The sequence below is a fragment of the Hippocampus comes genome, unplaced genomic scaffold (genome assembly GCF_001891065.2).
Source record: "Hippocampus comes isolate QL1 unplaced genomic scaffold, H_comes_QL1_v1.1 scaffold124, whole genome shotgun sequence".
NCBI lineage: Eukaryota > Metazoa > Chordata > Actinopteri > Syngnathiformes > Syngnathidae > Hippocampus > Hippocampus comes.
Genome location: NW_017805075.1, coordinates 486,697 through 505,084, shown reverse-complemented (window position 1 = coordinate 505,084; position 18,388 = coordinate 486,697). Strand labels below are relative to the sequence as shown.

Sequence of the window (18,388 nt, the reverse complement as noted above, 5' to 3'; positions counted from 1 at the left end):
TTAGCATTTGATGTGGCGATGGTGACAGACATGTCAAATGCTAACGCAACACCTGTTGCGTTCAGGAAACCTGGGAGATTTAACATTACAATAATGGCAGGTTATCGAAATATCATTTAAAATGGCCACATTACATTGAATTTGATGCAATATATTAGCAAAAGTACAGGAAAAATAAAAAATACTTTTTTTTAAATCATGCAATGAAATTATTTAGGGGGGCTAAAGACATTTTTAGGGAGGCTGAAGCCTCCCTAAAATAGGCCTAATGACGCCCATGGCGAAAACACTTGCTTGGCAAATCAACTTTTTGTGGCATTTTTGTTTGTCAGTGTAATGTGAGATTTTTCTCGTGACAATTATGTGCCTTCAAAAAAAATAAAAAGGTTTCCAAACAAAGGGAAGACTGAGGTACATGTGGCACCTGTGAAGGTTTTGTTTCTATCTCCACATGCTTCTTCTTCTCCTCGTCGGTCGCTGCCGGAATGCAAATCCTCTTAAGCGAGTGAAGGTTCCCTCTGGAGAGCGCAGTTGATCTTTCGCCTAATTGGTTACACGTGAACTGCATTCAGACAGCGCAAGCTATCGATCCGTTGGTCTTTGTTCTCGTCGCATCAAGGCCCGCTCTCTGTGTTCCCGCAGATAAAACTTTCATCCTTGCCGGGGCGTTACCCTTGTGATGAGACCTCTGCCTCCTCGGAATCCAAATGAGGAGTGGTCTTGGCTTAGCTTTTCTCAGGTATTCAAGGTAGCCGTCTCTCGAAAAGAAGAGATTGCGCATGTGTCTGTTCTGCGGGCTCATTATAGCTGCCCTCGAGCACGCTGCGCAATATGTGGCCTGCATACAGACGCCGTAATCTTCCGTCGAGCGTGGGAGTCTACATTTTTAACAAGCAGATGGCAGGATTAAAAAAAAAAAAAAAAAAAAAGCAATTTGGTCTGTCAATGAATTATTTGGTCACAAAACAAAAGGGGGGCCTGAACGGAGCTTGTGCTGTCCTGGGAAATAAATTGAGAGTGACCTTGAGAGAGACACAATGAGAACAACAGTTTGTCTTTGCTCTCTTACTTGGCCGTCATTGCTTGTTTACAAGATGGGATAAAGGCGTCTCCACAAACCTTCACTGAGCCACGCTATAGATTTTACAGTTGAAAAATTATCACGGCACACCGTTTGCAAAACAACGCTATAGATTTTACAGTTGAAAAATTATCACGGCACACCGTCATTGCAAAACATCAGAAAAAATACTGCCGACGTACCAACATCTCAAAGTACTCACATATTCACGCTATGAAATCTGGCTCTGTTTTGTTGAACACAAAGCTGTTGTATGAAAGGCAACAGGTTAATTGTGCCCTCTGCCATCTCCATAGTGGGAAAGCATGAAATTGTTACGCCTGTACCTGTACGTCGCTGACATACAAGTACAACGATGCATTAAAGTGGAAACTTGGTTTTGGTGTGTCCTGGTTTTGGTATGCTTACAGTTTCGGGCTCCATTTTGCATGCGGTTGTAATACGAATGGGCCAAATAATTCTCATCTAACTCGCAGTTGCGCTGGATAGTCAGTGATGGGACAATGAAGCTCAAGCTCTTACCCGAGGAGGGGGGCGGCAAATGATAAGCAATTGAAGATGATTTTGAGGTGTTGTGTTGATAAGGTGGATACTAATACCAACCTGAAGGAAGTGCAGTTTAGGAACTGAAGCAAAATGTTTTTTTTTTTGTTTTTGTTTTTTTTCTGAAAAGTTGGGATTTTCAGGATGCGACGTTTACCTTGAATGTATTTGCTCCTTCAAATCTCACAACTGGAAATGTTAACAAAGTTTACTGACTCACGACGCATATAAGCTGATAAAGGACGATAGTGTGCACGAAAGGAGTTGCTCGCGCACCGTCGACCGACTATCCAATGTCCTCCCTCACCTCTACCTCGGGACGTGCAAGGAGCAAGGAGAAATTAGTGCTGTCTTCTCTGGTCAGAAGAGCGACCGCCTCCTCTCTGTCCTGGATGTCCACTCCGTTGATCTAAAAACAAATGAGCAAACCAAACAAAAAAAACAAAAAAAAACATTAAATCACTGAATTATTGCATGTTTCCTGACTTTGTGCCTTGGATTCTTACGTGGTCAACTATTACCTGATGAAAGTCAAGTCGAAATCAATTATTCAATGATGCAGACCATATGGCTATGAATCGATTTGTTAGCTAGTTCCTGCACTGTGAAAGCACTCTGAATGCACAACCTTGTTTGCATCACGTGACATACTTTCTGCTCTTCTGCATTCCATGAGCTCTTTAATGATATCCCAAAAACTACGCACGCAACAAAAAATAATTCCCAAAATTCTATATCGAAATAAAAGACAAGGTTACAATGTTATCCTGATTTCTATTTTAGCTTTTCACAGTCATAAAAAAAAAAAAAAACATCATCAGAGAAAACCAATTGATATGTAGAAGGGGCCTGCGATCGGCCGGCAACCAGTTCAGGGTGCGCCCTGCCTACTGCCCAAAGACAGCTGGGAGAGGCTCCAGCACGCCTGCGATGCGACCGCCGTGAGGAGAAGTAATTCGGAAAATGGATTGAAGGATGTAGAAGGGGCACAGATGAAGAAGGGGCACAATGTGTCTTTGCTAGTTCCTGCACTGTGAAAGCACTCTGAATGCACGACCTTGCTTGCATCACATGTGACATACTTCCTGCTCTTCTGCATTCCCTGAGCTCTTGAATGACGTCCTAAAAACTACGCACGCAACAAAAAATAATTCCTAACATTCTATATCGAAATAAAAGACAAGGTTATTTTTAGAAACATTAACATTGCTAATGCTAGCAGTCAATGTACAGTATAATCCCATTGACACGCTAATTTTAAAAAATTCTATCGAGTTTTGAGAGAGAGGTTCCTTCAAATAACGAAACACATACAGGCAGGTACTAGCAATAATCCAGGACAAATATTCTTCATCACCTCTGAAAAACAAGCAATATTCAACTCATTCAGTTTACATTCAATCGCAACTTTCTTCTACTCTGTCGAGTGTCAGCATGGATCTCAATCCATGAGTGACATCACAATGCCCCTAAGGGACGCTGCACTCTGAGCGATGTGGCAGAACTTTACTCCATACCGGTGCAGTGTGCGAGGTTCTGTGACAAGGTCCCATAAGTGGCCGACTCTCAGGCACTACTTTTGCAGTTGCACAATGTGGCAATTCCCTGAAGCTACTCAAAATGCATGGACGCTTTCACACGGGCAAAACAGCAGGGCGACATTTTTTATTCATTTGTTTGTTTATTTATTTATGTATTTATGCAATGATTTAAAAAGACAACTAATCATGACACCAAATGTAGTTGTTGGAATTAGCGGGAGTCCTCTCTTGTTTCTCTTCAACATTCTGGCCTGTCTCATCTTGTGCGTCATAGCATATCAAGTTGTATTCCACGACATCGTAGCCAGACTCAAAAATATGAATCATTTCTGTTTTACTCTTTCTTCTTTGCTTGTCCTTTGATTGTATTTGCAGACTGACCTGCCTGTTGTTTTAAGTCACCATGCTACTGGTTTCATGTTGGGTCAAATATTTACACGTACTCATAGCAATGCCGACAGTCCCACGGGCGCCGCTGCTGGTATGAAAATTTCAAGACTAGTGATTGTTTTACTCTTTCTTCTTTGCTTGTCCTTTGATTGGATTTGAGGACTGACCTGCCTGTTGTTTGAAGTGACCGTGCTACTGGTTTTAATTTTGGGTCAAATATGTAGCAATGCCGACAGTCCTGTGGGCGCCGCTGCTGGTATGAACATTTCAAGACTAGTGACGATTGAAATAGCTGAAGCATCTGTGACTAACTGCTTTTCTCATCCACAACCAGTTAATTTTAATCTTTGAGGGTCCGCACAGATTGTAGAACATTTCAAGACTAGTGACGATTGAAATAGCTGAAGCATCTGTGACTAACTGCTTTTCTTATCCACAACCAGTTAATTTTAATCTTCGAGGGTCCACACAGATTGTAAAAAAATTGTCGCCTTGTCGGCCAGACATTTTACTACCCGCGGAGCACTATAGTCCAGCAACTGAGCAGACAGGCGAGCGGAAGGTCTTCTGTTAATTGACCAATGAGGAGTGATTTAGTCGCTTTAAAGCGTTAAATGTCAATGTGGAGTAGAAAAGTTCTTTATCGGCTAATTGGTTGCAACCCCTTTTGAACATCGGGTCGGTTCTCATGACATTATCCAAGCAGCAAGAGGAGGGATGACATTTATAATATGGTGGTGCCTTGAGATACAAATGTATTTCTTCCATGACCATACTCATGATTCAGAATACTTGGATCTCAAATCACATTAAAAAGAATGGGAATGCCTTTAATCCATTCCAACCTTGCACCTGAAAAAACAAACAATTTTTTTTTTCAATCAGGGAAAATGGGTCTATAAAATTGTACTTTATAGAAGCATAGAGTAATAACATAATTCATCCATCCATCCATCCATCCATTTTCTAATACACTTATCCTCAGGAGGGTCGCGGGCATGCTGGAGCCTATCCCAGCTGACATCGGTAGGCAGGGGACATCCTGAACTGGTTGCAAAAGACAAACAGCCATACACACCTACGGACAATTTAGAGGATTCCATTGACCTACCACACCTATTTTTGGAATGTGGGAGGAAACTGGAGTACCCAGAGAAAACCCACACAGACACGGGGAGAACATGCAGGAAGGCCAAAGCCGGAATCGAACCCTGCACCTCTGCACTGGGAGGCCGACGTGCTAACCAGGTGACCACTGTGGCGCCTAATATAATTCAATAGAAAGTAAATCATGACACAATTTGAGCATCATGAGATTCAGCAGTCCAATTCTTTGTTGCCTCCTTTTTGATAAAATGTTACCTCCTTGCCAAACAGCTGCTTAATCTTGTCAAGTGAGTCGAATCAAGTTTACTGCCAACATGGAGCAGGTCACTCATATCTCCAGGCATCAGTGTATTATCAGTTATGCGCATGTGAGCCCATGTGTGCAGTAGGTTTTTTTTTTTTTTAATACTGTGGATTATTTCCACTTGAATTTACAGTATGTCTATGGTGCAAGGTGGCCGTTTGCATGAATAGCATGAATATGCAAGGCACCATATGTGTTAGTGTACCTGCAATATTCTGTCCCCCTTGCGGATGCGGCCATCCATTGCAGCAATGCTATTTGGGTTCACCTGGAGGAAGTGACAAGCTTATTGTGAAGACAATTTATAGAGTAAGATATAGCAAATGCAAAATAAATAAATACATAAATAAACAAATAAATAAAAAACGGCAAGTCATCACCTCGCCGACGTAGATCCCGAGATCCTCCTCGTCGTCGGTTCTGTAACACACGGTCAGCCCGAGTTTATCCTGGTGACGGGATTTGTACAGTTCCACCTCCTGGTAGTGCGAAACAAAGTTGGACAACGAAACATGTGAAAATGCTTCAGTCGCAACCACTCTACGAATGCACTGAATAGTCTAACCAGAGAGGACAAAGAGCATCGGAGTATGGCTGTACATCGTGAGTGATGTCGCCAAACTCAATTGAAGTGGAGCACAATGAAAAAAGTGGCTGATGAAAAATTTGCAGACTGCATGCCAGAAAAAGAATTCAAGTGCATGGCTTTTTGAAGCTGCAGAACTAGAAAAAAACATTGCGCAGTTGTCAAGGAGGAAGCAAATGGCCACAAAGAGAGGCAACAATCGAGAAAGACAGAGCGTGGATCTTTAGAGAGGCTGTATAAACGGAATTGTAAATATGGTTGAGTATTACTGTAAAACACAATATAGGTACACTGTAGTTCGGTTCGATTGGCGGCAATGCGGCAGCTCCTCGCTGACTTGGTCTCGGTGATGATTTTTTTTTTTTTTAAAGTGGTTAAACGATATCTGCATTTTCAATTGGCTGTGACATCTGTGCAGTGGGTTTCGCTGGATGTGAAGGATAGGGAATAAACACTAAACCGGCTTTCCGTCCATCACTCACCTCGTATTCCAGCTGATCCTGCCTGTCAACGTCATGCTGAGAGACGTCAAAGTAGTCGGAGGGGTCGTAGTACACGGGCTCTAGGAAACTGAAAGGGTGGTTAGTGAAAGGTCTGTCCGACTGTGATGATGCGGTAACTGTGATGTGACTGACAGCTCATTGAGTAGATAAGGCTCCAGGAGTGTTGGCAGAGGCGGCGATGGTGGAGGGTTAGGCGGAGACTGCCTGCTCTTGCCCGCGGTCAACATATGTTGGAAGCTGATGTCCGTTTGGGTGCAGCTGTCCACGCAGTCGGCCATCCCCATGGTCAGCGGTGCGATGCTAGCGGGGGGCCCTGTGGAGCCTGCGCGTCTGCGGGCCCGGCGCCCCCGTAGTATGTTGGACAGCACGGGGTCCCTCATGTCCAGTGTGGGATCGCCAGACAGGCGGGACAACTCCTTTCTGTTCAACTGCAAGAAAAAAAGACTCGTCTGGATCAGTTCGAACACAGGCGTCGAACTCATTTTCATCACTCGCCACGTCTTTGCTATGATTGGACTCAAGGGGCCGGCAGAGATGGCGTACGACGTGTGCCATGCGTAGTCACGCTTTCTACTTGAGTTAGTCCTTCTCAAATAGTGGGACAGGCCCTCCTGGAGGGGTAGCGGTGCCATGCCAGGGGGGGTGGGGGCGGGGTGCTTGTTGTGTCCCCTGGGCAATATACTTAAAAGCTGACGTGACTTATTCTTTGTTATAAGTTGATATATTTCTTTTTGTTTTGTTTTTTTAATGTTAATAAACATACCATGTTATAGAACATTAATTTCACAGAATTTTTCGCAAAAATGCTGTCTTTGGATATACCGTATATCAGATGTAAATGACCCATATCAGGTTCTACAATTTTGTCCATATTGCACAGCACTGCACAGAAACAATGACATCACATATCATGTCTTATTTCATTTCAACTCCAACATCCATTAAGAATAGCTACGAAAATCGATAACATCACCATCTTCTCTTAAATAAAGCCACAGACGGGGAATACCGTGCTTCTTTTAATCTTTTGCATCAGGTCGTCATAAGAGCTGTTTGGAAAAAACAACCAGGCTATTTTGACAATAGTAGCAAGTACAAATGTTGGAAGTAAAAATAGTAAGCTGACAAAAATAAATACATTCTCAAAAGCATCGCTACTGGAAAAATATACTTAGGTACAGCAATGAAGAACTTGTTACTTGCGGGCATCAATCGTTAGCGTCTTGTTCCCCTTTGTTGGAATCCTCTGAAAGCGCCTCACCACCTTTCGCACCCCCAACCGTCATCCTTCCTTGCCTCCTGCCCACCTTCATCTCCCTTCCTCTCGGCTTCTCTCACCGTGCTGCCTCAGCACTTCTATCTGCGCTGTCCCTCCCTTGAGATGGCAACCCACGCCGCTCGCCTTCTATTTGTGATTGTCCTTCCTCATGCTGATGTCCCATCATAAATCACACTGTGTCTCTTAATGAGCTTCCTGGCTTGATAACAAGTAAGCCGTTTCCTCTCTTGCAGGTACTGGCGGGAAGTGTGCCCGCGTTGCCTTCGTGTGTTCTTAATGCACTCGTAATAACAGGAAGCATCGGTAAAAGACCGCAAGGAAACACTTCCATGTTCATGAGTGTCAGACAGGTATGGCAACCAGCGAGAAGGAGAAGGTGAGCGAGCGCAGGGCCCATTTGCTCTTCTCATTTATTATCAATGAGGGTGCTCGGCTTGCTTTGAAGACAACTTCATGCTGGGTAAGAGCACTTGTCTGCCCAGAGCTGATGAAGAATCCATTACACTCATCTTTGGGTTAGTAGGCCGTCACACATCACAGACACCCTCCGGCCCACGCTCATTGACAAATTAAAACAATGGACTCTATCAGACATTATTGTACACATTTGATTGACACTGTTACACTTCTTCAAGTGAAATCAGAGATTTGCTTTGAAAAATTTAAATCCAGCCTGTTGAAGAGAGCCCTGCGATTGGCTGGCAACCGGTTCAGCGTGTCCCCTGCCTACTGCCCGAAGACAGCTGGGATAGGCTCCAGCACCCCCCGTGACCCTTGTGTGGAGTAAGCGGATCGGAAAATGAATGAATGAATGAATGTTGAAGATAATTCCTGAAATGTTTTCTGCACATTCTGCACACATTGAGAACTAAGGAGTGCTGAGTTCTGGGGTATAGTATCAAACAGTTTTTCCACATTTTATTTTTCCAGATTTTTTTTTTTTGGGGGGGGGCGTGGCTAAAACGAGATCCCATGATGCATTTGTCATTCATTGCCCACCTCTCCCAAAACATTGAGGGCCTTTGTTTGCGTCAGCGGTGAGCAAGCTTGCTGTAGTCCGCTGCTGTGGCTACTTTAGAGCGCTACGTCGTTGGCCGTCAGTAGAAGCGTGCCACACAAAGAAAGTCGTAAGCGCGAGGGGATTTAAAAAAAAAAAAAGTCTCATCATAAGACAGTCCCACGATGTAGCAGTGGTGTTTGATTGACAGTTGACAGGAGAATGGGTTATGGTTTCAGGGCATTCACTGAAAGCAGAGACATACCCTCAAATTTACACTATTTTGCAGCCACATTTTACATACGCATTTTTTTTAATCATTCAAACTTGGACAGACTTTTTTTTTCCACTTTACCAGGACTTGAACAGAGATTGTGTTTGTAGTCATGTACATTATAGCATATTGTAAGCAACACAACAAACACGTGGGGACAGCCATGGCCAAGTGGTTCATTCATCATCTACGGCAGGGGTCCCCAACCAAGCCACGCTTCTCCATCACGTGACTGATTACTTCAAAACAAAACGCAGTAGCTCGCAAAATGAGTAAAAAAACTGCTGGAGATCGCAAATGACGGCGGCCTTAAAAGTACGTTCGAGACAACTGGATTAAAGTTATGTCTGAATACTCTGAGATCGCCACAATAGCACTTTTGCTATTTCCGACATCCTACCTGTGTGAGGCGGGGGGTTTCTGCAGCAATGGCGACGAAAACAAAATTACGAAGTAGACTGGACATAAACCACACACTTGAGGTGTCATTGTCTCCTATTACCCCGAGATGGGACTGTCTGATTGCAGAAAATCAGGCTCGGGGCTGTGGTGAGTCGTCATTTTCATGCACTTTGAATTTGCGTTGTATCGTATTTTGAAGGCATTAAACATTGCCATAGGGATCGGAGTGTTGCGGCCAGATTAGACGCTCCTTGTGTTTATTATTATATTTCGAAAACGCCACAGTTTTCATGCAGCTCATACCATATTATTTTGTTGTATTATTTCCGCCACACCTTAATTGCCGGTCCCTGAAAATATTGTCTGACATAAACCGGTCCGTGGGGCAAAAAAGGTTGGGGGCCCCTGATCTACGGGACTCTGGTTCAAGACCATCCCCGGCCAGACACAGAGATGCGCTATCCTTGAGGAAGACACCGATACCTCAAATCTGCTCCACGGGTGCTACAGCTGCAGTGGGTGCCACTAATAGTGTGTGTTTGCTGTGATGGGTCAAATGCAGAGGTCAAATTTCATGTACTGTACAGTATATGACAGAAAGAGGAACTTTCACTTTCTTCCCACTGTAAACTCCTCCTGTGAAAAGGATACGGGATAGGGATAATAAACAATTAGTCAATGAATTGATCATTAGGACTTATTGGCGGTCTGCGCATTTGGTACCTTCAGTGGGGACTTTTAATACCACCATTATTACATCGCAATTATGGAAACCATCAATGTAATATAAGAGCATGCAGCTGTGCATCATCTGGAGCAGCTCACAATCAATTTTGATCTCACAACATGGGGAAAAACATTGTAGTATTTAAATAAAATGCATCATATTCCCTGGAGATGCTGATTATTAAATGTAATGATCCATACAGATTGTTACAGATGTGCTTTTGCTACTTAGTAGAACTTGGGTGGCTCTGACCAACTACTCAACAACAAAACATTGACCGAGGAGAATTTGAAATCTGAGCAATCGAGTTTGACAATTGAAAGAAGCAAATAAGGCAAAAGTGGAGAGCACTCAACTATCACTAATTGATCAGTCATTTCCCAAGCATCTTTACTGAAAGATATATTGCCAAGAAAATGATTTATATTGGGCATTGTTCGTCAAAAATCAGCATTATTGTCTTTGTACGTAAAAGGCTCTCGAACTGGATGTTGTTAAATTGTGCGGGTGTACCTAATGTTGCGGCCGTCTGGAAAGCCCGGGCTTGCAGCAACCATCAGTGTGCATGAACTCATTCTATATTTTAGATTTTTAACTTATTAACATAACAGCCAAAACTCTCCGGAATTGTTATACATAAATAAATGAAAAAAAAATCGCATCGCAGATCAGACACAGGAGGTGGGCGGTGGCTCTGTGTGCCGCGGAGCCGAGGGCGGAGGCTGCGCTTGTGGATGGAGATGAAAGAGATCCAAACGGAGGAGAAAGAAGGTTGGGGGATGGGGGGGGGGGCAAAAGTGGAATTGTTTTGGTGGATGCAAACAGGCTGTGATTCAAACACAAAAAACGACCTCAAGATAATAACTCAGTGGTTGAAAGACAATTTGTTGTTAACCGAAAGCTTTTTAAAGAGCAAAATAAACACTTTGCCAAAGAAAGAAAGGGAGGGAAAGGACTACTCTGCAGATCACCGTGTCCATAAACACACATTGTCTTCCTCTTGCTCTTATCCAGCTTGAGTCTCTGCAGACATTGGGCGGGGGGGAATAAATCAACCTTCTGGCCTGCTTTGATTCCCCCCGCAATGGCTTGGTCTCCTCCCCGTGTTTGGAGGGTGTAAACAGTCGTCACCTTCTCGGAGAAACAATTCAAGTGGGAACAGTTGACCCAGTGGTACGCGACCAGCCCCGCCGTCTGAGCCATGCAGCAGCCGCGCTGATGAAGCCCGCGGAGGATACAAAGACTTTCCAAGTAGATGCATTAGTTACATGGGTGGATGTTTCTCCGATTTCTTAGATCTGAAGCGCACAAAGTCGCAACATCATGTCCACATCAAATGACATTAAAATGCCTATATTTTAGGATTATATTTGGATGACCTGTTTATGAATCCCCACGTTTAAATATTACTCAGTAATACACATAACAATATTAAATATACAAATAGAACATTGTAATATTACTCATTTAAAGTTCCTGTAAGGTGAAAATAAATATGTCTTGCCAATTTGACAGCACACAGAGAAGAGTGTTGTCAACAACTCTGCCAAATTAGATGATTCATGACAAAAATAAATAAAATAAAAAATCACCAAGTATATAAAATGAGGACATTTCAAAATGCTCTCTCTGCTGAGTGCGCTGAAACCACACCCCAGTCAACTGGCAATGCCTCAAAGACCTCTCGTATGTCTTGAAAAATGGATGTTTGAAACTTGCGCAAAGTCTGCGGTGGCTGTAAATAATCCCACTGGGTCGTTGCGGGGCTTTTCCGTGACCTACAACATGGCGTTCTAAAGCGGTCATGCCAGCGTAAAGCCCCCCATCCACACGCTGGGTGTCAAGCTGTACTTTTTAAAAAGAATTCACCAACCCTCCTTCACTCTTCTGTGTTTCTCAGTGTAATGTGCAAGCACTTATGACCAGCAACAAGGCACTCTAAAGCGGCCACACCAGCGGACTATCTGAAGAGCTAGCTGGCTAACTGCATGTCGCAATTACGCCAGATAACTGGTGATGCGAAGGAAGGCGCTCAAGTTCTTTTATAGTGGGGGAAGGGCAACTCGTGGCCGAGGCGAAGTGCATCACGTTGCCATGACAAAAAATTATAGGAAAACTGTAATCCTGCAAAACAGTCTCCACAGGTGAGTACTTAATAGTTCTCTCTATATCCAGCAATGATGTTCAAACACGTTTTATGTGTTGAGACACAAATCTCTGAATTCACCTTACCAGGCAATTAACAATAAAACACATACTGATAATTGTTTGCTTTTTTTGTTGAAATGTAAGGAGGACCTTTTAAAAGAGCTGGACTGAAATGGTGACAGAGTGCAAGGTGGCGCACACACACTGGCACACGCTGGGCTTTTTTTTTTTTTTTTTAAAGGACATCGGTTGCCATGGAAGCAGCTTCCCTTGAAACCAATTTGGTTCCAGGGGAAGCTGCCAGGTTTACTGTTGGCGTTCGTCCTCACTTTTGCCCAATTCGGATGCACACAATTCAACAGCTACATTTTCTAAGTGGATTGCGGCACATAATCAATTGGTGGCTGTTTTGCTCTCTCTGCTGAGTGTCGTGTGCAGCGTTGGCGAGGCTGGATGTATGACGTTTGGGTTTTATTCATTTGGCAAGAGGTGTATCTGTTTTAATCAGCTGCTTCTGCAGCCTATTGTATCTTAACGTTGACTTTATCTCATTTGAATAAAGTAATTACACTTACGCACACAGAGCCGCATAGCTCTGAAGGGAAATGCGAGAGCATTCAGAAATTTAATGCGGGTGCTCTAATTATCGGCCCCTTTACAGGATGTCTGTTTGGGTAATATGTGGTTCAATGATTGTTCTCCTGTGTAATGACGCCAAAGGTGACATGTCACTGAGCGGCAAAGGCTTGTGAGTGTCTTCGCATGGCCCGAATGTTGTTGTTTTTTTTCGTCAGGGTTCATTCAAGGCTGCAAAGACATTCGCAAACAGTTTTAATAGTCGCAAACTGTTTTTATTGTCACAAAGAAAATTTGAATCATGCAGACATCATACCATTCAATTTTGCTTGTCACCTACTCCAGCTGGCCCCCTCTAGGGGCGGCCCGCGAAAGCATCACTGCCTAAATTTGGTTATGTTTAACTTTCAAGTTCAGTACGGATGTATTTAATCTTTAAGAACTGTTTGTTTTGAAACTTTTATTCATGTATAAATGTTACACGTACAATACATTTTAACAATAATATTAACACATTGACTGCTGCGGCAGTTTATATTTGTCAACTGGAATCAAACCGTTTCCTGCCATTCACGTTTACATTCGTCAAGCACGTTTTTAAATTAGTGTTGAAGCTTTTCTGCCAAGTTCAGGTTTATAATCCGCTATCATGGCTAACAGAGGCCTGTAGATGATAGTGTCGATTTGTTTTTGAGTGAGCACAGTTTCTGAGTAGAAGAAAAGATTAGGTGAATCTCGGTGTGTCGCGTCAAAAATGAGGGAGAGAAATGGCAGCATGTTGGAAGTCAGACATGTTCAGGCACCTTCCATTTGGCTAGAATATGTATTGCACATCTATGGTATAATTAGCTTATGTGTCATGGTTATTAGTAGAGCGCATGTGGTGTTGGTGACAAAGGGTGTCACAGTTCACGGAGTGAATGACGGAACGCCACGTAAAAAGGTCTCTTACGTTCAACCTGCACCATGCGGTGAGTCAGAGTTGCGCTTGGGGTGTTTTTAGTTGCATATCTCAAAAGCAAATGATTTTGCCTCAAAAAGCCCTTAATCAGTCCTGTTTTGGGTTGCTTATAGTTTGTAGTTTGTCAGTTCTGCTTATATTTTTCTTTTCACAAAAAGCCATTTTAACCGCTATTTTGGTGAAACCAAACCATGTCCACCTGCTCATTACTAAAGAACAGGAAAAGAAATGTCAAATCATGTTTGGTTTTTTTTCTCTGGTTTTACAAGTGCAACCCGGTGTGTCTATCCGCCTCTGCTCCATCTAGTCAGTTGCTTCTGACACATTAGGACAAGGAGCAGAAAGAGCAGACTTTGCTGAGAGTATCCTTCCCCCTACCTGTCTCATTAGCATGCCTTTATGGACGCTGCCTTCGTCTTTCTTGCTTCTGGCACCGAATGCAGCCCCATTAAGTAGTGGAGCCCTCGACGCCCACATGCAGCACTATCCCAAAAGGTGCGTCGGGAATCACTGATAACAACAGCGCCGCAGCACATGCACTGGCGTTGAGGATTGTTCATGCTTACTGATCACAGGGCTCATGTTGGGGTCAGCACATGTATTACCCAATGGCCATTAGAACCTTCCTGGGGCACTGTATCACCACACGAGTTTCGAGAGGCTCCAAGGTCCCATTTGGCAGGTTGGTGCTGAGGCTGTAACCCTAGCAACTCCTACCCATTTTCTTTTTTTCTTTTGTTTTTACAGCTGCCATTATGCTTCCTTTTCGTGCTCCATCTACAGTACATCTTTTGTGACCTTTATCCATATTATTCTAAAAATAATCATAAATGCTGATAGGGGCATCACTGATTTTAACACATGAATGGACAACCAATGAACAGCCTTATCGAGGTTCAGTATTTCCATCTTAATCTGCTTTCATATTATTCTGACTACGATGATTTTGATTGGATAATAATTGAGTTGATGACAGTGGCACAAGTTATTATGGTGAGGGAGTAGAGAGCGGTGGTCAGCAACCAGTGTGCTGCTGCACATTGCTGTGCCTAAGGCCCGAAGCACACCGTGCGACGCGGTTGAACCAGACCACAATGGACCGAGCCCAAAAATTACGGTTGCCGTCTCTCACTTGCACGGGGAGCAATTTGATTTACTGATGCGCTGCGACAGAAAACTGCGACCCTGTATAGACTGTTGAGACTCCATAAACAGTATATGGTAGATTTTGATTTGCTGTTGCATTTGCGATGTTGCAACAGCGTGCAAAGCCAGTGGCCAACAGTGCACAGCGGGATTAAGAGATCATGAGGAGTGCTGCGGTAAATGATCCATTTTCACTTAATTGGACATACAGAATGATTAAATGCTCTCCCAGTAGATGCAGAAGGTACTTCTTAACTGTCATAAGATAAGATAAGATAAGAAAACCTTATAACCACCAAGCACAGAGTCTCCTCCTCGATGAATGTCGTGGCCAAAAAATGCTGAAAAAAGTCCACATCAGGTCCACACGACGTAACAACAAACACAATGCATACAACGGAAACATTTCACTCTGAGTAGGTACATTTTTGAGTAAGTTAAGACAAGATTCTCATTATTTCACTCAAATGTCTCTACCTTTGTGACATTATTGTTTGAGGTTGTGACGTGAGATTTTTCACAATAAAATACTGGTAACTCGCAATGTGGCTTGGCTCAATAAAGGTTGGGAAACACTGATGTTAAGTGCTAAGATGGAACTTCACATGGATGATGACTTGATGAACACTCACAGTAGGCCATTCAAACCGTGCTTGACCCCTATTTTCGTAGACAGGCCCCCTGCGCTTGCCGTAAAAGCCGCCATATCTTCATTTTCCTATGGAGGCAAGTCTAGTCCTTACTGTGTTTGGTATCACGTTGTGCCTCACCGGGCATTCCGGCGGATAGGGCCGCTGCACCCCTAGCCTTGGTGACAGAAAGCAGGCTGTGCAGGGCGGAAAAATTGATGCATCTTTATTTTCTTGCCCGGGCAAGTCTAATTTCACGTGTTTACATATTTTTTTTAATAGAAAAAGAGGACTTCAATTACGTCGACCCATGGTTAGAGCACTTTGCTTGATCTAATTTCTACTGCGTCCCATGGCTTGTGTCTGATACAACAAATGTTTTAAAAAGTTACAAAAAGGACATTAGGAAAATCATAGAAAAAAAGCTGATGTAAAACCTATTTCATCTGTTGCTTTAGCGGGCATTTTAAGTATTATTCAAGGATTTATTGTATTTTTTTTTTTTTTGCTACAGTGACAATCTTGTCTCAGGACACCAAAATAATATACACATTACATGTATATTTGAAATTTGTTGGAGGGGACGGAAAACATCTTTCAGTTCTGGAATGACCCCTATAGGACGAGAAGTAATCCCCAAAGTCAGGAAATTTGCTACAATGCAGTATAATGGAATTTGCTGTTTAATGGAATGATGGCACACCGAGAGTAGACGGGCCAAACCTGAAAGCTATTCGGCCAGAAGGCGGTTCGAATGGCCTCATGTGAGACTCTCTGAGGAAGAAATGAGACATTGGGAGATGATGCAAGAGCGAGGCCTCACCTGGAACATGACCCTGTATTGTTCTTCGGGTTTTTGGACCACACACATGTTGCACCCCATCGTGACGTCTGACGCACGGCTGGACCGCACAGGAGCGACCTGTCGAGGCCTTTGTCTGTGGCAGAGGGAGGACCCCACCCTCACTTGCAGGGTTGTGGTATGGAACAGTCCTCTTCTTCCACGCAGTCCGACAACCCTGTCAGGGAGGCAGTTTTTCGGGCTATTCTTTGCTCCACACACTTAAGTGGAGAAGATTTATTCTAGGGCAAAAAAAACATCACTCATTCAAATTGGCCGTGTGTGGAATCTTGGGGGGGGGGGTTGTTTGTTTGTTTTTTTTAAAGCCTGAGCTTATTTCAGAGACATCGATTCCGATCGGTTGTCTTGATGAAACAGCTCCGGCAGTACGCTTGCTGTGCTCTTTTTGTTTGTTGTTTTTGTAGTTGGAAAACAACACGCCAAAGGTTGGTTTCCCGACTCCCCCCAGCTGTGCCGTCTCCAGCTTGAAGAAGGAAACTTGACTTGCTGTCAAGAAAGCTGCATCAGTTCTGTTTCGCAGCGCTTCCCCGGCATGCACGTCTCAAGGCTGATAGAGTTGTTGTTCGGAGTGTGCTTGGCTGGTGAGTGAACATGTGCTTTGTTTTCTCCCTCCACTTTCTTTGTTCCCCCAATTCAAGAGGAAATATTCCTTACGTGCCCGCTAAGGAAACTCAACCAGTGAAGAATTCCTCTGAGACTGACCACTACGTACTATTTTTCTGGCCACAATCTTCACTGACACACGACTAATGCAAACACAGGATGGTTCTCCAAAACTAAACTAAAACACCCAACCTCTTTTTGAACGCAGAAAATTGCAATGAACTGCAGGAAAAAAAATCATCATATTGATTTGATTTGTTGTCAGATGGGATGAAAACTCCTTCAGACCAACGAGCACTTGAGGCTGAACCTGGATGTCAGTTTACAATGGCATCAATGACCTCTTGAGATGAGTGATGACACAATAGACAATCTTGCCTGGGCAGAGGAGTCAATATCTTCTCAGGGACTGATTGGATTTTGTGCTGCTGAATGACTGGACACGTCCACTGACGAACACTCGACCTTACATCCTAACCTGGATAAAAGGCTGATCACAATCTAACTTTCTCTGATGTCTTCCAGCCCTTGTTCCTCCCCTTCGAGTCCAATTACGTTGCCTTTGCCTTTTATCTTTAATCCTGCTGCGCCAAGTGTCAACGCATCCGCAGCTTGAGCCGCGTGTGAGGCGTCGGCGGCTCCGCAGGCAGCTGGCGACAAGCTATTAAAGCAGCTAATCCTCCATCAAGCCTCGGCAACACCTGTATCTGCTCCAGAAGTGCCGTAATCCTCAACCCTGACACCTGAGCACACTTGGAGGCAGGCATGCAAAAAGTGCACACAAATACTCCAACCTCCAAGAGAAAAGTGATAACTTAAATCAAAGCAACAGTGTCAGAGCTGCCATCTCTCCGCAACTAAACTAACCAACAATTACAATTCCTGACAACTGGAGTCCAAAGTAAAAAAAAAACGACTCGAGAAGAAATTGCGTTTCCAGAAGCAAAATTCAAGACCATTTTAGTCCACCTTTCCTCTGCTGCTCAGTCCATGTGACAAATCCACGGGAAGGTGTGGGAGAAAAAAAAAAAGGGAGCACGTCCGGCATCCCGGTATGCCAGTGATGAATCTGCATCAGCAGTCTAACAAATGAAGAGAAATCATGCTCGGCTGATTGAAGGGTGCTTCTCGGCTTCTTCCCTCGGGTGCGACGGTAAATGCAGCCCCCCCACTGCAGCGGGGGCAACACAATAGGCGCTTGTCCCCCCGCTGATGAGATCCTGCCCATCAGTACACGGCACTGAGCTGCGACTGAAGCTGCTTTTTACACTACACGTTTTCCCATCTTCATCCCCTCCACCCTTTTTCTCTCCGTTTCCAGGGCTGGGCTCTCTTTGCTAGTCCCCCCTCCGCCCCCCGCACCCACCCCCTCCCCCCATAATTTTGCCCACATCTCATTTGCTGTCCGCTCCCTCCTCCTTGCTCTCTCCTTGTCTTTTCTATGCTTTGCTTGTCTGCAGGCATGTGAGCAAGTATTGAGGAGCCTGCATGTGAAGCCCCGTGAAAGTGCCTGGAATCTCGGGGTTCAGGCAAATAGGCTGAGAGTTCATCTGGCTTAATTACAGCATGCAGGCAATTCACCTTGACTGCTTCTTGTCAGGCGGCATAGAAAAGGGGCGAGGGCTCTCGTTGATGCCCAAAGCAGATGTGGAGCACAGCACTGGTTGTGCAATTAGATGAGGGCGCGCACTGCCTCAAAGGAAAGAGGAAACACTGTGGAGAAAGGGGG

The 18,388-nt window shown here is 44.1% G+C and overlaps 1 protein-coding gene across 1 annotated transcript in view; it reads right to left on the bottom strand.

Moving 5' to 3' along the window:
- LOC109512944 (PDZ domain-containing protein 4-like) overlaps positions 1-17,977 on the bottom strand; it is a 40,284-nt gene extending 22,307 nt beyond the window's left edge. The window contains exons 1-6 of the mRNA XM_019865063.1: positions 16,018-17,977; positions 6,188-6,483; positions 6,035-6,122; positions 5,347-5,445; positions 5,172-5,234; positions 1,932-2,033 (exon numbers count right to left, since the gene is read on the bottom strand). Of these exons, the coding sequence (XP_019720622.1) occupies positions 1,932-2,033; positions 5,172-5,234; positions 5,347-5,445; positions 6,035-6,122; positions 6,188-6,483; positions 16,018-16,077 (708 nt within the window). The 5' untranslated portion in view covers positions 16,078-17,977. The remainder of the gene's footprint in view (positions 1-1,931; positions 2,034-5,171; positions 5,235-5,346; positions 5,446-6,034; positions 6,123-6,187; positions 6,484-16,017) is intronic.
- Between the last annotated feature and the right edge of the window lie 411 nt (positions 17,978-18,388).